This window comes from Rousettus aegyptiacus, unplaced genomic scaffold, assembly GCF_014176215.1.
Source record: "Rousettus aegyptiacus isolate mRouAeg1 unplaced genomic scaffold, mRouAeg1.p scaffold_m13_p_2, whole genome shotgun sequence".
Lineage (NCBI taxonomy): Eukaryota > Metazoa > Chordata > Mammalia > Chiroptera > Pteropodidae > Rousettus > Rousettus aegyptiacus.
In genome coordinates, this window is record NW_023416295.1 from 46,839,412 (window position 1) to 46,860,857 (window position 21,446).

At 39.2% G+C, this 21,446-nt stretch overlaps 1 protein-coding gene across 8 annotated transcripts in view; it reads right to left on the reverse strand.

Moving 5' to 3' along the window:
* Nucleotides 1-21,446, reverse strand: part of RAPGEF4 (Rap guanine nucleotide exchange factor 4) — a 260,359-nt gene that overhangs the window by 42,968 nt on the left and 195,945 nt on the right. For 7 of the 8 annotated variants that reach the window (XM_016135049.2, XM_016135092.2, XM_016135066.2 and 4 more), the window contains 7 exons: nt 15,537-15,621; nt 13,903-13,963; nt 12,367-12,443; nt 11,801-11,947; nt 9,758-9,873; nt 4,476-4,564; nt 912-990 (listed from right to left, as the gene is read on the reverse strand). In XM_016135049.2, the coding sequence (XP_015990535.2) occupies nt 912-990; nt 4,476-4,564; nt 9,758-9,873; nt 11,801-11,947; nt 12,367-12,443; nt 13,903-13,963; nt 15,537-15,621 (654 nt within the window). Of the gene's footprint in view, nt 1-828; nt 991-4,475; nt 4,565-9,757; nt 9,874-11,800; nt 11,948-12,366; nt 12,444-13,902; nt 13,964-15,536; nt 15,622-21,446 lie in introns of all 8 variants that reach the window. The other variant, XM_036236020.1, reaches the window with a different exon arrangement.

Sequence of the window (21,446 nt, forward strand, 5' to 3'; positions counted from 1 at the left end):
AATTATAATTCGGAAAAAGGAAAACACTCCAACATTGATTGTATTGCTCAGAAAAAAGAAAGCTATTCTCCTTTAATATATTTAACTGCTCACAAAAGGTCAAAGAGTTTTTTGGGTCTAAATTTCTGTTGCTTTAAAAATAAAGCAGAATTGGAAAACATACTTTTACATGTCCCCCCAAATTTGAGGGTGTGATTCATTAATAACATTTACTTCTTTTATTCAATTTACATTTTTTGAATGTTTCCAGACATTGTATATCAATTGCTCAGTTCAATAGACTATTGAAAAGCTGCCCCAAAAGAACTGATATTAGAATTTCAAGTTTTGTATCTTTTATTTAAGTCGATAAATAGTCAGTGTTAATAAAAATAGTAACAAAGGAATACATTTTGGTATCTAGAGGAGAGGATGGACTAGGATAAATGTAAAAGCTACCCTACAGTGATCACTTGGCTTTGTTTCAGAGGTCTGATTAATACTACAGTTTAGAAGAAGAACACAAGTTGACAACCCAACGTGCCAGGCATCCTGACAGAGGTATGAAGTCTGTCTCCCAGGTTAGGGAGCTATCCTTAATCTACCCTTAATAATACTCCCACATTCTTCTCCATAACTTTCTCTAGCCTACTTCCAATATGTGTATCAGAATCATCTTCCTAAGGTAACTTGGCTCACATTTCTCTACATAGGTAACAAAGAAGAAATCTTTGAACATGGGACAGCAAAACCATGCCAGAGCAAGGTGGAGTCTATGCTGGGGAAAGCTGCTGACATTTCAGAGTTAGACAGGGTATGAAGCACAACTGTGTCTAGGCTATGACTTACCTTCAGAGCATGGGATAAGATAATGGCCATGTATTTGTGGAATGTCTTCAAGACAATAGAGATTTTTCACAACAAAAGGATATTGGGCCACCAGGGCTGGGCAAAGCTGGGTATTTGGCATAAAAACACAGTGCATCATAACAAAGTCATTTAAAATAGAATCTGCAGGGGGGAAATGCAAAGCAGAAAAGGAAATTATATTCTTGTAGACATATTTAGATAAGCAAGAGTATCTATTCATTGGTTCTTGATCAATGGTTCTCATACATTGGCTTGCTTTTACTGTACATAGAAGCACCTCACATAAAAATGATTTTATACATATGTATTTATATTTAAAGAGCCACCCATGTATAGCACCATGTATTTAGAATTAAAACATTGTCATTTCTTTGTCAACTTTACACCATGTCTTTTTTCAATGTCGCTTTATCTCTTTTTTACTTCCTATTTCCAGAGGGAGCAATGAAGGGTGAGAGGATGATGGAATTGTAGAAAGAGGAGGTGGTAAGAGCAGAGAATTGGTGAGGGAAACAAAAGAAGAGAAAAAAAAGAAGAAAATATAAAGTCTGTGAGAAGCAACTGAAGCAAAACAAAGCTCTTCAGTAGATTAAAATGGTGAATGTCTTATATTTGAAGCTATTTTGTAGATAGGTAAGCAGGGAGGAGGGAAATCAGGCAAGTCCTGGAGATAAGCTTCATTTTCCTCACTTTGAATTCATGTTAGTGCTTCATTGCAAAGACAGCACTATCCAGTCAGCTTTGGTGGGAAAGCATGCAAAGACAGATCCAAAACCCTTAGGAGATGCCCATTGAAACTTGGAATCCAAAATGCTATAGGGATTTCCAATTAAAAAATAAACCACACTAAATTTATATTTATTAATTTATAATGAATTTATAATTTATTAATGCTGGAGTCAGTGACTAAAGGTTTAACCATTATACTCACTTTTTAAAACAATTTAGATATAATTGGCAGATCACATTATGTAAGTTTAAGGTATTGATTACAGTGAATTAATTCAATTTATTTATACGTTTCAATATGATTGCCACCGTGGAGTTAGCTAACAGCCCTATCATATAATACCATTATACTCACTGAAATGTAAGAGATAAGTATAAGTATGATCTCAGGCTGTCGTCCCGTCAGTCTCACTACACTGAACCTGAGAAGTTGCAGAGAAGGTGACAGACAAAAGCCATTTGAAACTTTGGCTTGCCTGAGTTTAACATCTAGGGTCACCCTGATATGTTTTAGATATTCTGTGAGGGCAGGGGAGGTGATGCTTACTTATACGACTCCCGGAGGGCCTGTGCTATACAGCAGTCTACATTTTGCTAAAGCAGAGCTTTCGGTAGGACACTCCCAGGCTGAGGAGCCAGTCATTAGCGTGGTAACTACCTAGCAACCATATCTCACCATGGCTTTCGTGTTTGCTACTCGTATGCATCAATTTCTCTTGAAAATTCTTGAGAACTGATTTTTAAAAACCATTTCCTACTCAAAATGATTTCCAAAGTCACTTAATGGCTAATACTGGCCATAGTCTAGGAAACTAATAGGTCTAAGGCTGCAAATAGATGCTTTGGTAAATTAAGAGAATGTACTGTCAAATCCAGAGGTGTTCATTCTTGCAATGTAAACCAGTTTCACTGTCAATTCTGATATTTTTCACTGTATTATAAATCTATAAATATAAGGGTTTCTCACTTTACTGCATCTGTGAGTTTCTTATCATGGGCCTCTTATCACATTCTCCTTGCTCGGGTATCTTTGGCTGCTCCCTACTGCTTAGCTGTGCATTTAAGACCCTCCAAGATCTGTAGTCAAATTCTTAGACCTCACTTTCCTTCTCCTTCTTATGGATATGATAGTATAGCAAAACCAGACTGCTTGATCTCCCTTCCCTGTTTCTAGGTCAGTATTAATGTTGTACCTCAGTATGGAAAGCTTTGTCTCCAATCTATAGTTACTAGACACCAGCCTTTCTTCAGTGCCACTTGAAAGGCTATATCCTCCATGATACTTTGGTCCCTCAGCCAATCAGTGCTCTTGAAACACTGACCACATTCTGCCTTACGTTCAAGCTATTTGCACATTTTTTTATGTCTTCAGTAGGACAGGAGAGCAAGTTTTTGTTCACATTGCCTAATTCAAAGAATCCAGCTTGATGCCTACCAAGAAGATACTCAACAAATATCAAACGAAAAAATGCCCTGGAGCCAGAGATCCTGGCTTTTATATCAACTACTCCCCAATCCATTTGCTATGTAAAAAAAGAAATATCTCAGATAATCTATTTACAAAATAAGAAACTAAAATTAGGAGATAAAATAAGAAGTAAATCAGTGTTAAAATTCTTTTAGGAGGTATATAATTTCACCTGGAGTATACTGAAAAGATGATGGAAATGGACTTTGAACTATCAGTACGTTCTTTAGATAAATCTTTGAACTTCTTTCAGAGAGAAATGTTCTTCTGTAGAGTTCAGTGTACTTAAAATATTACCCCATTATTCTGAGAGACAGATCAGTAGCATAGGATATTTAAAAAAAAAAAAGTAGAATGGGAGCTGTTCCAAAGTCATGTACAAGATGGCTCCCAAAGTGGAGGATGACGCCGTAATTATGAATACTTGGTTCACTGGCAAGATTCATCTCATTCACCCTCAAATATCAGTGTTTTACTTAAGAAGACTCATTCACTATGAGGTATTATGAATTGAATTTTTCCCCTCCAAAAAAGACATGTTGAAGTCCTAACCCCCCAGGACCTCACAACATAACCTGATTTTGGAAAGAGGGTCTTTTGCAAGTGTTGTTAAGTTGAGGTCATTAGTATGCACCCTAATCCAACATGAATGGTGTTCCTATAAAAAGGGAAATTTGGACACAGAGACAGATGCACAGAAGACCATGCGAAGAGACACAGGGAGAACATGTGAACATGAAGGCAGAGACAGTGGTGATGCATCTATAAGGCAAGGAATGGCAAAGATTGCTGGCAAACTACCAGGAGCCAGGAAAGAGTCCTGGAACAGATGCGGCCCTGAGTAAAACCAATCCTCTTGACGCCCTGATCTCAGACTTCTGGCCCCCAGAACTGTGAGACGACACATTCCCATCGTTTGACCACCCAGTTTGTCGTACTTTGTTGTAGCAGCTCTAGCAAATTAATACAGGTGGTGTTTGTTTACACTCTGCGGCAGCCCAAAAATCTACAATCACAGACAGAACCATTTTGTTTCCAGTCGGAGCAAGGTTATGCCTTATGTGTAGGCAGCAGCAGATCCTTTATGGGAATATGTAGAATTTAAATTATAACCTAATAGATGCCTATGGAAGGTGAATTTAAATGATAACAGAAGAGATGTCTGTGGAAGGCTACTCATATGTATGAATGAGACTGAGTCATTTACAAAAGATAGCCAGGATTGGAGCAGACAGAGGACGGTCAGAGGACGGTCAGGATTGCTCCTTGAGTGCACCACTTAGGGATGCTCTTTTAACATTAATATGTATAACCCCCTTTTAAAACTATTTTAGTTACACATGAAGAGAATGAATTCGGGATTTTTTTTTTTTTTATACAATGTGCTGCATGGAATTAATGGACACACAAAAGCGTTCTGGGTATTTACCTGTTGCTTCATTTAAAGCTGGCTCGAGGCGTATTGTTTCTAGAAAATGCTCTAAAATTTTTTCAGGTGTTCCTGACATCACAGTATACCTAATAAGAAATAAAAACATCATTAGCTTTTCAAAAGTGGGCAAATCATTAATAAAAAAATAACTTCATATATCCGAAAAAATTTTTTTTGAGATCCCAGGAAACCATATCAATTTAACATATGGTCCATAGTCTCCTTATGGTAAGAGAGACCATGCATCCTTGCCAAAAATCACATAGGAAGACAATTGAAAAACTGCAAATGGAAGTAGTTACTAAAATGTGACTTTTTTCCCTACATGGAACTGAAGTAAATTTTTTTGAAGAGTGGCTCTAGCAGGCTGGGAACTGAGTTACTCCAGCCTTGTTCCAAGGGGAATCAAAAGGAACATGTGAATCTCAGGGCAGTTCAGGTCAGGCAGAGGGAGCTGGCAAGGGGAAGTGACTATTAACTAACTAGGTTATCCATATATGGGTTACTTGTAGCAAAATTTCAGTCCCATACTGGATTCCCCTGCCTATTTCTGGAATGCTCTGTCTTTCCCAACTGTACACTGGTATGTGCTTTGTAAATATAGCTAAGAATAAAATAAGAGAAAAGAAAACAAAACCCAAATGAGCAAACAAGCAAATCCCAATAGCATCTGAATGGGAAATCAATCAACAACAAAAAATTCACATAATTAATTTCAATGTCAAATATAAATTATTTGAGGAGAGTGTTGTTATTTCAGAAGATCCATCCATGGAGTTCTACAATCAACTTGGAAGGATTTACTTTTTAAATTGAATATGGGTTATTTCAAAGTCATATTCAAGAAGGTAACAAGACAGTGAATGAAAGCTATAGGAAAAGTATATTAGGCTTATCTGGGGGCTCCTATTCCAATACTCGGACTTGGCTCTTCTGCATTTTACATAAGGCCAAGTGACAAGGAAGAAAACAACAACGGAGATAAAATTCTCTTATGAGTAGAAAGTGTCGGTAGAATTCTGCTCCAGGAAAAACTAGATTTCTTTACCTCTTCACCAACATCCTTTTCTTGCCCATTTAAGACCTTGGGGGAAGTGTGTGGGGATCCTAAGACTTTCCTAACATATTAGTCTCAAGGTCTTAACCTCCAGCCTAAGGGAGTGAAGAAAAGGTAATTCAACATATGACCCTTTGCATATGAAAGTGGAGAGGGAAAATGCATGAAGTATCCCTGGTGTGGAATGAGGAAACAGATACAGCCTACCCGGCAGGCTCCATTAGCTAAAACTATTCTGTGTGTGTGTGTGTGTGTGTGTGTGTGTGTGTGTGTGTGTGCGCGCGCGCGCGCGCACGCATGACCGAAAGGAAGCTGAAGAGTTAAATCGCTGAGGAAACCTGGCTTTGGAGACTAGAGAAGGAGAGGGGAAATAGAAAAAATATACTTTAATCTCAAAAGTATGACCCTTTTCTCAAAGTAAAAAAGGTAGAAGACAATGATTTTTCCTCTTGTAGGCAACGAATATTTGAAGAAAATAGAGGTCATAGCTATATATGACTTTCAACATTTAAATGGAGAAAATTGCTGAGTCCATTCAATAATTCCTGAAGTATAAGAAGGGAAGCATCATCTGACCACATAATAAGGACTTGGGATTGGAAAGGGCACTTGACATCTGTCGAATATTTACTATGCCCCAGACAACTAGTAGGCACTGAGCAATGTCCTCATGTTTACTCCTGCTTGTTAAATATTATCTTTATTCTACAGGGGGAGAAACTGCTCTGCAAGGGGAGGCATCAGGCACACGGTCACACAGTTAGTAAATGTGAGATCTCCACTGTGAAACCAGGTCTGGCTTCAGAGCGCAAGCATGTGTCTCTCGTCGCAGCTCTGCATGCACAGCAAGGAGCTCCAGGTGGCGGTTACATACACAGGTTAGGTACCTGGAGCTCATTCTGAACAGGAAGTCTGCTATGCAATGAAAAACTCCCTCTAAAGAAAACTTGTATGCTTGTTTCTGAATATAAGTTTTATTTAAATTAGAGTATAAGTGTATTACATAAAAAACCAGTTACTTGTTACTTAGCATGAGCGTGGGCAGCAGTGGCTAGTAAGCTGCATGCTCTGTAGCTGGCTGCGTGACTGATAACATCAGTTAGGAATTTGTTCCCTTGTCAAAAGTTTAATTCTGATAGAAGTTTGGCTTCACATTCTGGTGTTCTTTGTTTGAACACTCTTTAGCTAGGATATTATGTCTGTTCAAAAAGAATAAAGATCTAAATGGTCTATCACTTCACTAGAGAGAAGTCTCTAAATTCTGCCCTCTGGTCACTCTCAGACAGCAGGGGATCTTTCTTTTGCTACTAAAGGCTCCCTCTACTGGTACAGCTGTGGTGGCTGCCTTACATATCCTCTCCCTTGTCTCAGTTCTGCAGAAAGCTGTTCGCATGTTAACATTCTTTTAGGGCAGAGGACTCTTACGAGGGAAGGCCAGGGAGCTTCTGGCCAGACACAGCCTCTGTGATCTTGCAGCTCTGAGTTTGGCTGAAATATTATTGCTTTGTTTCAGGTTGGATACTGCCAGGCACCTACTGCTTAACCTTTGTTTAAACAAAAGGACTTGAAGACCAGACAGTATGGCTCTTTTCAGTTTATTGCACGAAGGAGCTACTCCAGTCCAAATTAAAGACAACCCCAATTTGTTACATTATCCAAGCTGTGAAATTTTAAGCCTGTCACGGAAAATCTTTTCCTAACACCAAATCTGGAAATGTGGAGACCTCCATCTGCACCTAGAACAAATAAAAGAGTAGTGGCGGGAAGGTCTGAAACAGACTATCTTTCTGCAAACAGGATAGAGTTGAGCAATAGGATGGTTGATAGTCTAAGGGAAAAGCAATACAGCAACTAAAACAGAAATAGTCATTTCAATTTTTTCTTTCTTACTAAAACCACATAACTACAGATCGGAAGATAATCAACATGGTAAAATTTTGAGGGATCCACATAGTTTATCCATCATGAGACATACTGTCTTCCTACTGACATTTTAACATCACTCTCAGAGTTGAATGGTGTGGACAGAGTCAGGCAGCTTTGAAACTATTCTGTATTTTTCAGGGGAAAAGTGAATAAAAAAAAAACAAAACATTAATATCAGCACCTACAGCAATACTCTTAGAGCTCAAAAAGGATAATTTTTCAGGAGATGAAAGTCCTAGAGTTTCCTAGATTTTCAGTCTATCCACAGACATGATTGTTGCCATGTTATCAAAGTTATCTAGAATATTGGGCCAAAATTCACTTACGTGGTCTCCCCCTTTCAACTCTGGTCTGACTTGGGAAAGCTCAACATGCAAAACACCCCTTGAGAGAGTGAGTTTTTATTTTTCAGGGAATTGGTTTTGCATGGCATGTTATTTTGTACTCAATTATATTTCTTAAATGGTGTGCAGTGAACACACACAAGTTTTTGAATTATATAAGAAACTTAAATTGGCCCACAGGACACAAATAAGGAGATATAACAGAAATCAGATCCAGGCCTAAAATAAGTTTAATACACATGGCCTCTCCTTTTCTGTTCCCTTTAGTTTGATTTCATAAAAAAAAAAAAAAATCTATATTTGGAAGGTGCTCTGAATGGAAGATGTTGTAACAAGCTTTTGATGAATCTGCCATGCTATGAAGAGGTAAAGGAAGGGGGACTCCAGGGGACCTCTTGGTCGAATGTTTCAAGGTTAAGGAGAATTTTCAAGGCTTCCTTTTTCAGGTAGCAGATTACCATTATAAAATGGTCTACTTATATTTAATGGCACTGAAGAAACTCATTGGGAGAGTCCCAACCTTCAGGTAAAAAATGTTTTCGTTCTCATCCTCCTCTGTGGGCTGGAAGGACTATTAAAAACACTTAAGCAAGAACATTTTCAAGAATGGATAGCAGTAAAAAATAAGAAAATAATAAAGAATTCTAGGTGATCATTTTATAGGTTTGTAAGTAAACGAATAGTTTTTATCTAGTCCATTTTATGCCAGTCTTTTTGAAATATATTTGTTTGCAATGCTAGGTAGTGTTGAAGATACAGTATTTATGTAACATATTTTGCTATAGTAATCTGTGAGGCTAAAGGAGAAAAGGCATTGAAATTGGTCAAGCTGGACTTGAATCCCAGATCGACCATTATAAGCTTTGTAAATCTTGGGCAAGTAAGTTGCTTCTCTGAGCCTCAATTTTTCCATCTGTTACAAGGATTTGTAATAAGGGATTACACAAAATATGCAAAATATACTATGCTAGTCGATAATATATTTCTTTAAACTTTCTTTGTGAATGTGTTGATTCATTCAGAAGAAAATGTCTGAGTCTTACGCTTTTAGTCTAAACAAGAAAAATTCATCAGTTATGATGAGTGTCCTGATTAAAGGGAACACTCCACTTAGATGGTGAAAAAAAGAAAAATTACTTGGATGTATTCTTTTTCAATACATTATTTGGTGACATTCCTTCATCTACAGAACTGGTGCTTCTATTATTCTAAGATTTAAAATTAATATTTAGTTTTAAAATGAGATTCTGTAATTTCCTACAATTTCTTAAAGCTACATTTCCTAATTCTCTTGTCCTACCATTCAAATGTTGGTACATTTGATGAAAGTCTCATATATGAAGTTGCAGCGAAAGGTGGATCCGAACATAGATATACTGTAAAGACCCAGGTTAAATAGAGACATGAGCAATGTGAAACAAGTACCTTTTTGACATTAGCAGAAATAAGTATGGATGAGGCCAAATGGATACTTCCCAGCTGCAATCAACAAACGGTCTTATATTTGAAATTTGGGATTCCTGTCAAGGATGCTCATTCTGATAACAAGATGAAAATGCTTCTTGAGAGATCCTCCATGTGAATTCAAATGCCAAAGGTTCTCATTACCTAGGGGTCTGCGAATCCTTTGAGCTGCTTGGCATTCCTACTTCCATTGTTCTCTCCGATGCCTTCTGTTCTGAAGCTATTACGATTGAACACTGTATACAGACTGCGTTTTTAGAGTAGGGGAATATTTTCCCCTGAATTACTCTAGGCAGCACCAAGCTCAACACAGTGCCAGAAATGGATACATTATACTCCACAAAATGTGTGATTAGTCAATAGAGAGAAAAAAGTCACACACACTGCTGTCTTCCACAAAAAAGGAGAACATGCTATTGTAGAAATGATGATACCATGTGAAAAGGTTAATCATAGTCTGGCAATTGCAGTGTTGGATGCAAACCTACTTTTGCTGAGGCTGTGAGTTTCCTTGATTAGGAGCCCTGTTCCCTGCTGGGACCTTCTCCAGCACCAAGACATCTTGGTCATGTTCTTTAAGTCTGACTGTATTTGCTTCAACGTCCTGCAAATACAAATTACACCACATACAGATGCTGCCATTTTCTCAGACAATGAAAAAAATTTCAAATGCTTCAGAAACTCATTTGGCACTTGTGATGCTAATTGTTGCATCTACAAATTAAGTCATTTTCAAAGTCAAGGGCTGGAACGGTCAGAGAGAGGACCAGAATGGTTTGAGGCATATGGTTTTAAAGCTCTGCTTTTACCCCAATTCAGAAAATCAGCAGAGTGGAGAGGAGTGTGGTCGTGCTCCGAGAAACCTTTGGGGGAGGGTGGTATAGTGGGAAGACAGAGGAGCAATGTCTTTATTCTTTATAGAAATATGTGGTAAAAAAAAAAATGAGGCAAACTCAGCTTCAGGAAAGTTGTTTCACTCTGATTTTCTCCTGAGGGTATTTAGTTTTCTTACAATTGGCACTTTTTCTCTCTAATCAAAAGACTTTGTTTATTTTCAAAAAATCAGTTTGAAATAGGTTAAAAACATTTTTCAGTTATTTTGAATAATTTTATAAAGTCAATCTATCATAATAGTCCTAATGCGATTCTTTCAAAGAATTTTTTGACTGAACGTGAACTCCACGTGTGTAAACTTCAATGAGTTACTAAAGTTTACCTTTATATTTCAATGTCATTTAAAATAATTAATTTAACAAATTTAATGTACTTTTTCTCATCATTTGGTTCTCATTTTAAAAGAGATTAGATAAGAACTGAGTCAAATTCCATATGGTATTTTTTCCCTATATTATTCAATGGCATAGTTTTTAATTTAAGTTTCTTTGCATTAAGAGAGTGTATTCCTAAGACAAACTTTGGTGTCAGAAATTTTGCCACCAAAGGCAAAGGCTTAAGTCTCTGTAGGGATAGGTGTCCATACCTAAAGAGCAGAGAATGACATTGTAAATCATCATTAAATTATGTCAGATGTAACTGAAAGCACAGACATTTCATTTAGGACTTTCGGGAAGGATAGAGAAAGATGCTAAGGCTGGGAGAAGCAGGGGAGGGAGCCTGCTCTTTAGGCCATCAGGGGAGAGAACAGAGCAAAGTGATCCTAGAGGGAACATTTCTCTGGGTGAACTCAAGGTAGACCCAGATGGAGCATGGGACACCTGAGAGGCCAGGGATAATGAGACATTGTCATCATCCTCAGCAGTCCACAATCGGGTCTTTCCAAAGCTGGGTTGTTCCTCCCAAGGAGCCAGGGGCTACATGGTGGGGAAAGACCAGGGACCATCTCTTCTAAACATCACCCATTCTCACAAATACCTTAACAAGCTTGGATTGGGCCCAGCTGTAGAGCTAAATTTAAGTGTAATTTCATCCTTCCGTTTACCACCCCGACTGTTCTTTATCTGCTTGCTGAAGTCTGAAATTCCCTTAGTGTGAATCAATTTGACCTAAAGCACTTGAAATGAAAATGCTTGGTTGGAGTCACCATGATGTTCATTCCCACCAAAATGTAATCACTTAATAAATTGAGAGAGTGTGTGATGATATGAGAAAGGTTCAGATTTGGGAAGAGATTGGAGGTGGAGACTAAGAAGGTTTAGGATAGAGAAATATATGAGGAGGGAAGAACACAAATTAGAAGCCTAGGATTGCCAAGAGGAACATCTCACACTTTAACATTTGCCAAGGCAGTCCTTCTTTGTGTTCTTTGTCAGCCATTCTTATGGACCAGTTCAGGTGTGTGCAGAGTGTTTGGTCCAGCATAGCACACCACATTTGCAACTTTACTGGAATATCCCTCAGGACCCCAAAATGCACACAAGTACATCAAATGTCCCAGATTTGTGACCAAGATTCTTTGTTCCCAGAGCATTCAATAATCACAGTATTGCTCAATTAACCTGACACTCAAATCTGCTTATCTGGCAAAAGGAAAAAATAGGATGCCTCTCAGCCACACTTTGTCTTGAACTTACCCTCAGGATCCGGTTGAAATCCTCCTTGTCTACTCTTAAGAAATGGCAATTATCTTCTCGCAAGACGATAGAGGCAGCTCTCGGGGCGTCATTTACTAGTGCTAACTTGCCGAAGTCATCACCCTCATGCAGGGTACAGACCACACCCTGGAGAGGGCAGAACATTCAGATGCAGGTGATCCCTGAAATGGAGCAAACACCCACCCACCTCAGACCACAAGATGCTCCGTATATATAAACACTGTACATATAAATAGGATGTGCCTGGGAAAATCAAAGGGGAGTTATATAATTAAATTATAATGTTTCATTTTTCTTTCATTGAGTAATATGGGCTATGGCCTAACTTAAACATATACATTATAATCTATAAGGAGATAAACCCCAGGAAGTTTAATACTAATCTGAGTATAATAATTTAGATAATTTATGATTAGAGATGCTATAGTATCTCTTCTACATCAAATAACAATGTTGTTGCAAGTTTAATTGTAGCACTACATTGTTAATACTTAGAGCCACACTAGTAAATGGAGCATAATAAAAAGAAAAAGATATATATATACCTTGCCATAAATGACTACGTTCACTGATCCTTTTAGAATAATGTACCAGGAGGTACCTTCTTCTCCCTGGTTAAACACTAGATACGAAAAGATGAAAAGACTTATGTCAATAATAGAAGCACATCAATATAAATTATAGCTTATCAAATCATCATTTTTAAGTTCCCAGAATCACACATTTATTCCAGAAGAAAAAAATTAGTGGAAAGTATTAACTGATTCAGGTGAAATATTATTTCCTTTTTGATAGAATGTGGAAGGAACAGAAATCTTTTGTTATGCCCGGAAAGATTCATTTTTACTGGATATCGATTCACCAGAAATCCATTTCACCAAGCAATACACTTTCCCCTACAAGTCATTAAAACTTATTATACTATAGAAAATAGTTTTAAAAAGTAATCTGACCAGTAATGTGAATTTTGAAAATATGTCATTTATGGATACATACCTACATTTTTTTAAATGTGTTTGAATGATAACCACTACAGATATGGTTGGAGTTTTAATGAAAAAAATAAGAGAGGTTGTAAATCATCAGTGATCATAAACATAAAAAAATGTTAAGGCAAACCTTTAAACTTTCAAGAAAGGAAATTCTTATTAGAATAAAAATCAGTGTTACAAATATTATTTTTTATGACTGAAAAACATTTCAAAATATAATTTGTATAACTCTTTTTGCTTTTACAATTCATATTCCCTGCTTATTTGACTAACACAACTCAGTCTGAAGAAAGAGAAACACTTTTCAAAGAACGTCCTTTGAAACGTTAATGAGTGTCCATTAAAAAAGTGTTCTATGTTACTCTAGGTTTAGGAAGTGTCGCTTTAAATGGAGTGGACATTTTTATTTATTGTAGGACTTCTGAGAACCTTAACATGCTGATGTGTCTGATTCTCCAAGAGAGGCTAGAGAAGGTGGCATACCCTGACCTGAGCAGACCACTAACACTGCTTTTCAAGAAGGACTGGCCTAAATAATTTTGTTCATGTTTATTAATATCGAATTTCAATTTCTTGCTTCCAAATATGATCATCTTGGATTCTGGAGAGGTCTTATATATTAGTCCTTTATAAGTCTTGGCATCAAAGAAATTCTCTCGGGCTTGGAGCTGATAGTGGAAGTGAGAAGAAAAAGAAAACAGGAGAGTTTATCATTCTAACTCACAATTGCAAGAGATGAATTTGTTCTCCTAAAACCATAAACTGAAATGTGGTCATTGTGAAAAGACTCTGCCTGAAGAGCAAAACTTCATTCCACCCTCTGTAAACAACGTCTTGGGCCAGCAGCTAAGGAGCGAGTGGAGACTCAGCTGGCACGTACTCCCCTGTCTGTACCAGAAAACCACCGAACTGCATAATAACAGACATGTGCTGGGGATGACCACAGCTCCCAGGAAACAAAAGTGCCACAGGATGTCCTGCCAAGTCTGATCCAGGCCCAGGAAAGGGGAGCATTTGCAGCAGGCTCCCGTGGCACCTGCTCCCCAGGGGGCTAGCCAGGCGAAATGTGCGATTACAGCTTCCACTTACACACGGTTCCTCCTTTGGCATGAGACTCAAAAATGAGAACACCTGCTAACTCCCGTTTCACCTAGAAGAAAAAGAGAAAGAATAAGGACAGGCCAGATTTGGGGGTGGGGGGGGGGTAGGGCCATGTTCCCCTTCTGCAGTGCTCACTGTACCCTTCTTTCCACAGTCATGTCTGCGGAAAGTCAGCTCGCTGCTATTCTCATCTAGAACCACCTTCACTAGATTTGCCTCTCGATTCTTAGAGCTCCTACAAAAGCTGTTTTATAAGCTAATTCGTGCGAGGCAACATTCCTAGAGATGTGTAAAATGATGTTTCATATGTACAAACTCATCTGCTTCACTGCCTAGCTTTCGTCTTAGGTGAGAAGGTGAGAGCATCTATGATATACATGTTGGGAATTCAATGTCCTCAAGTTGAATAATTAAGCTGAAATGTGTGAGCAGATTTATATTCTTAGATAAAAAAATTTTTAGTTACAAATTATGGTCCCAAATATGGCTGTATCTCTTTAATAACCAAATAACCTGAGAATTTCCCATGGTGTCTGGGTACCTGGAGTTTAAGAAAGACGAGGAAACTACCCACAATCCTCTCCATTCCACCGAGTGGGAAAGTCAGAACTGGGACATGCTGGGAGCCTAGAGCGCAGATAGGAAAAGGGGTCTTCCCTCATTTTCCTCTACAGCATGACCAGGTGAAGCTCTTAGGCACTAGATGCCCCCCACCAACACACACACCCGTCATAGATGAAGTGAGGATAACAGGGCAGCGGTAGGCGGGAGGGGAGCCTGGGCTGGGCTAGACCACACCCCTGGGATGTGAAAGCATAACATTACCTAGTGATCTGGAAATAGAAGGCAAATTAGGAATGTAGATATTGCTGAGGGGCCTCAGTATGTAATCTATGAACTTTATTGTTATTATTGAAACAACTTTTTATTGTTATTATTGAATTATTAGTATATAGGAGACTTGTGTTGCCTCAAAATCCTATTCCTATGTTCCTTCTATGGAAGTAGATGTTTCTGTCCCTATTCAGAGGTTAAATTTCTGTCCACTGCCTCCCTAAATAACCTAATCACATAAAAGTTCAGAGTCACATACAGCCATTGGGCCACTTTCCACTAGTGCATGCTGCTACTGCGCCCTAACATATCTAAAGTAATAAATACTCTCGTGACCCTTCTGCTTCCTTTCTCAACAGGCAGCAAACCTGGGCAAAGCTGGCCACTTGGGCCAAGACAGGTCATCTTGATTTTTCTCCTTCCTCTCTTTGGTTCTGTATTTCATGGAAGGGTTTCAGAGCCTCTTTTAAGGCCTACTTCTCTTGTCTATGTGTGCAAGTTCCAAGATTCAGATTTGGAAGGATGAAGCACATGTTCCAACCTTACTCACATCATACTGCTTTGGGATTTAGGGCTCATGGGCAACTACTAATAATATGACAACACTTGATCCCCTTTTGATGACTGTTCTTGTGTATGACTTCCTTAGCATCTCATGAGAAAGACTAGGGGTGATTTATGAGGTAGAATTCAGCCATTCCTGTCCCCTCCTATCTACCTTAATACTCTCCTCCAGTCCCAACACTGCATTTAAATCAAACTCCTCTTGACTGTAAGAGACAACTTACTGTGGTAGAAAGATGGGATAAGGCTTTAATGTGAAGGAGTTCTTCATAGATAATCTCTAGGTCATCCACAGTCCTTTGGCCAGGTCTACAAAGAAAAAAGTAACAAGGAAATAATGAGAAAAAAAATCGTCACTAAAACTTGAAATATAGAAATGGATTTGAGGGTCAGTAACATGTTCACAGATTTCCTAGGAGAAACTGTATAAAAAGATATTAGCTGAGGGCAAGATTATGCTATTACAATTCCTGAAGGAATTTTTTGAAATGAACGTGTTCCTTAATGGAAGAATGTGTACTCAGTCCCTGTCCCTTCCAGTCTCACAGGGAAGATCATCTCTGCTCACGTTGTAGTTGACTAATTAATCTCTCACTTTGTAGATAATTGCTCTAAAAAATTGCTTTTAATTACTATCTTAAAAACAACAAAAGTTGTCTTTTAACACATCTAGGAGTAATTGGTTTCATCAATTGGATGATTGATCCAAATTCCTTGGGACCTTCTGTGATATCTTAGCCTGTCCGAGTAATAACGCCGTTGTCACTATGTTTCGGGTTACATAATGTGTTTCTACCGTAAGAAACAAATGACAGATGTATATAGACTCAACATTTTCTTGCTTGTCCCTGGAAAGGTGAGGGCATGAGATGAGCAGAAAGCAAACAGTCTCTGGGATTAGGAAGAAAAAGAAAGCGGGAAGGTATACACTTATATTTCCCTAAATCTATTCTATGGATGACCACTTTCCATGAGATGTTAATCAGTGTACTAGTTTTTTTTTCTCCCATAATTTATTATAAAACTAGTAGCCAATAACCTGCCTTTAAGGATGGGGCTGGGGGTTGTTATGGACATTTTGACATGGGAGGAGACATTGGATTCCTAGTCATCCTTCAAGTCTGTAATTATTCTGTAATTACTAATAGTGTTTAATTATAGGCTGATAATAAATACGATTGGCCAGTAATTTAGGTTTTCTATTGCTGTCTGCAATATAAGGAACCCTGACTAATATGTTATTGAAACTTAGAAATAAATAAACTGGTTATTAATTCTGAGAGCACTAGGAAGTCAGTCTCCATGTTGATGGATGGGCAGCACTTGCTCTCAGCTAATTGCTGCAGTTGTGTACGTTGCCTATTACATGCTCATCAGTCTATCAGATGCACGTTGTCCTAAAATTTCAACGATGTATGGTATTATTCAATGTTATTGTATATCAAACATTTTAAACCTTAATGAGCTACTGATGGTGTTCCATCCTTAATTACACTTAAAAAGTGTTCCTTGGTCAAATAAACTCAAGGAGTGTTGATATACTGAACAGAGCACTGGATTTCAAGTCTAAAGACGAAGTTTTAACTTTAGTGCAACCCCTCACTAGCTGTGTGACATCAAAGGCTTAGTCTCATCTGTAAACTGAGGAGAGTACCTTCCTGAGAGAGATGAGAGAGCTAAAGGAAGCAGCAAAAGGAAAGGTATCTGCATAGTTATTTGTGTAAGTAAGAAAAAAAAAAAGTTCCAGCAGCGATAATCAAAACTCAAATCCTTGCTTAAGAAGTTAGATTTACAGATAAAGTAACTCTGGGCCAGGAAATTACATCTAAAACTTAGTCAATTATTAAATAAGTACTCTGAGCAACCGAAACTGAACTGAGAAATTCTAAAATAGTTCATTGTATTAAATAATTTTGCAACCATGTTATAACATGGGGGAGATGACAGATCAAGTGGGGCTAACTGGAGGGAGAAAACTCTTTGCATGCCTTGCATATTACTTTCTCAAGGATAGTTTTAACATGAACAAAATAATATGATATCCTTCTTTTATAGCATTAATGGAGGATACACTTCTTAATCTTGACTATACAAAGATGGGTCCTAAGTCCATTATCCAGGGAGATGCCAACCAGGCTCACCTCCTATCAAGGATCACCACAGAAGGACACAACTCTGCACCAATCTCGTGCTTTATGGTGGAAGTCAGAAAATATGGGACCCAGAAGACCCTGAAGAAAAAGCTATGGTCACGGGGCTCTGAAAGAGCCAGGCCTTCATAGCAAGGGGCCTAATCTACTACTTGACTTACACGTGGGGATTTCGAAGTGACGATCCTTGGGGATTTAAAAGTCAATTGAGTCACTTCAGTCCATCTTCTACAATAGAGGCAGCTAAGGTGAAAGAAAGTCTCAAGGTAGGCGTAATAGGATTATGTCTCTTCAGCATAAGGAGCTGCCCTGCTGTTCTTGCTACTTGACATCAGCTGCAAATAGCACGGACCCTCCTCAAAGCCTGGCTAAAGAGAAAACAGCAGCAAGGTCTCATTCTTACCTACATGGGATAGGCTGCTATGGGGGGAGGAGAAAAAACTCAGCTGGGGAAAGAAAGGGTTAGAATTTAGCTCTAAAATCTTAACAGATTCAAAGTTGGAATTTTGGGAGCAGATCTCTAGGAGTTTAGGAAGAATAATTACACGACATCAATATGAAATCCATGGTGATCAGCTCTTACGAATTAAAAAACGTGCTGCCTTTAGAATCTACAAATCCCATTATATTAAAAAATGATTATATATTGTCCAAGAGTTAGAAATATATGATAAAGGAGTCCATCAGAAACTCGATGCAGCATATTAAAAAGTTGACATAGTGGTTTTGAGGCTGCCCTTTGAGCCATTATAGGTAGTCTTCGGACTTGCTCCAAAGTGAGGGAAAGAGAGGCAAAGATGGAAATATTCAAGCTCTTTTAGAAATCTGCTCAATTTCTCGCTGCCCCGCCCACTGAGCACGGCCTGATGCTCTCTCTCTTCTCCCCGACGCTGCCGCCCCGGGCTCTCCCTGCTTTCCTAAACATTTCTTCTCAATGTCTTCTTTGGTCTGTTGTTTTGTTCACCTCCTGAATTGTGCTATGCCTTCAGTTCTATTCTCATTTTGTTTTGCTTCTCTCCCTGAGAAAAAAATCCCCCAACTTTCATCTATATAATGCTCAGACCTAAATCTTTGTCTTCAAACAGATCTCTTTCCTGAGCTCCAAGAGCTTTCTGGCCATCTCTCAGATAACCCATAAGTACCACAAACTCAATCTGTCCAGAAGTGCTCCCTCATCATCACACAAAGATCTTTAAAAGCAGATCTCAATTTATTTTTCAAAACTCATCCATCTTCCCCCTCTGTACACCATCCCTCATGGCTTTGATCTCTGCTCCAGATCAAATGTCTGACCTCGTCAGACATCTCTCCATTCCTCAGACATGCTATGCTTTTCCATGCCTCCAAGACTTTTCATAGAATACTTTTTTCTGTTTCACACCCAGTTCAGCTGTCATCTCTCCTAGGTACTATTGGTTCTCCAACCTTTATTCTTCCATGGCACATGTTCCTATAGGTGTGCTGATTACAACACCCTGTGAAGAATGTGATTTGCTTAAATATCCATAACTCTAGGCCTCTCTTCTCAAGAGAAGCAGAATCTGGGAGTACAAAGGACACTGGATTAGAAGGAGAAACTGGATTTGAGATAGAAATCATGAACTTCCTAGCTGCCCAATTGGTCTACTAATGCCTTGTTTCTGCATCTATAAAATGGGAATAATTAACAGAATTGTCGTAAAGATCAAATGAGTTAATATACATGAAGGATTGACACATTTGAAATGCAGCACAAATGTAGGATGGCATTGTTATTAGGGTGCATGTTCAATATGGCTCACCAGATAAGTTCTCACAATTCATGCTAAATTCTGAGTCTGTCCAAGGGAAGTGGCAGCAATACCAGGGAGTGGCTCTTGTTTTGTGGCCTAAGGAAAATGGGGGCTTATGCTCTCTTACCCTTCCTATTAAAGGTCAAGTAAGACAACCTGCCCATGACACAACTCATTTTTGATACAGCACACATTTGTGTCACTGTCAACAATTATTAATGAAGAGAGGAGAGAGGATAAAAATGTTGGACCTCACCTCTTACTCCAAACCCTGTAAAATTATGGAAAAGATATATTTTTCTGAAGGAGTACAGGTTTATTCATCTAGCTATGAGGAAGAAATTCCATCTTAGACCATCTGAACTTATTCAATCTAACGAAGTCAAGATCTGAGGGGGCCAGGATGGAGATGATCAGTAAAGATCAAGCAGCACCTGTTGGGCTGGGCACCTTTATGACCAGATTTTTGTCTGCCTTGCAAAAGGTCTGATGGGGAAAACATTTTAAAATCCAAAACAGTACTGAAAACAAATGGGCATCACCACCACCACAAACCACAAAATAGTACTATTAGCCAACCAGAGAGTTTTAGGAATTTTTGGATGGCAGAAAGCAGACAGGGGTAAAACGTCTGAGAAATGACCAGAAGCAGCCACAGCTCAACACTCACAGAAGAAAGCCACCCCAGGTAGAAGATGGCATTGCTGATAAGATAAGAGCAGGAGAGAGTCAGAGTGGTTTCCCACAAGACAGCTCCACTTGGGTCAGCAGGCAGTAGACCCCCTCTCCCCTGTCCCACTCTGAGGAGTTGGCAGTGGCAGAGTTCATTGCCAGGCTAAAACCTGAAACCTGTTCTCCCAGTGAGGAGCCTGAGAGAGAAGCAGAACAGAGTGTATGAAAGTCCGGGCCCTCCTGCCAGACACAGAGGAGGAAAAGAAGCAGCAGGTCTCTTGGGACAGAAACCCTCAGAAAGGCTCCATTCCTGGGAAACCTCCTTAGTTTGTTGACTAGTGGGAGGAAAAGGGGTGGGGTTTAGCTTGCCTGCTCCTCCTCATGCCTCTCATGAAGCAAAGCCTTCTAGGAAATATGGCCCCCATCCCCTCAGGAGTGGCTCTGTTGGGGAGTGTGACCACTGCCCCTGTCCAGAGACCCAGGTGGCAGCTTATTCTACTCCTTGGTCCTCCATGCATCAATAACCACTACAGAGAAATAAAGAATTCCATGGGGAGTTGCTGGATGCCATAGAGAAGCCCATGGCAGCCATCTGAAACAGAATGGAACAAAGCCTAAAAACAGTTTAGTCACTGAGTTCTAAATAACATTTGAAATAACAGGAAAAAAAGGAAAGAAGAAAAAAAACAAACTTGAGATCCAACGTGGTCAAGTAATCACAGGGCAGGCTAGTCATTTGGCATCCACCCAGGTAGCTGGGAACTTTTTGGTCCTGTTTATAGTAAATTTTTTAATGAGGTGAGAGAAGTCAGGACTGCAAGGTGTGAAGAGACTTACTTTAAAAAATGAGTATATTCACAGTTAGCAAAAGCAACAAAAGCATTCCCAAGAGGCTGGCTACCAGGGCCTCAACATGTAGTTAGGGTTGAAAATTGAGGGAAGTCCCAGGGAAAGGCCAGATGGAGCAAAAGTCAGTGTATGCACCAACGTGAATCAAAATGTGAGTCCCTCTCCCACCCCAGGCGGATCTTCATGTTTGTGGCAGCAGTGACAGGGAACAAGCCCAGCCTTTCCCGAGGCCACCAGCTCAGAGCTTCTGTGCCATCTAGTGTCTCAGAGAGGACTCACCTCTCTGCTCTTGAATCAGACAAAGGTTCTCTTGATCTACCCCACCCCTTCAAAGAGCACCCCATAACATCTAATACTGAGCCTTCCCCACTATAATCACTGAACAAAGGCACATTTTAAAAGCGGGTTTCTCATGGCAAACAGTGGCATTAAGTACCTTTCGTGCTTTGGTCTTTACGGGGGTGATAGGGAAAAAAATGGAGAAGAATTCTGCAAATCAGCCTGATCAAACAATAGTGAAAGGGTCCCAAGGACTGAAGGCAATTTGGCTTTCAAGAGTCAAGGGAACACTGTGACCTGAGCAGGAGGAGGGGTCTCCCAAGCACCTTCGCAGAGGCTGGGGAAGTGAATTGACTCTCTGGCTGATATGAGTGACAGCTGGTGAATATACCTGGTCTTTACTTGTCCTTCT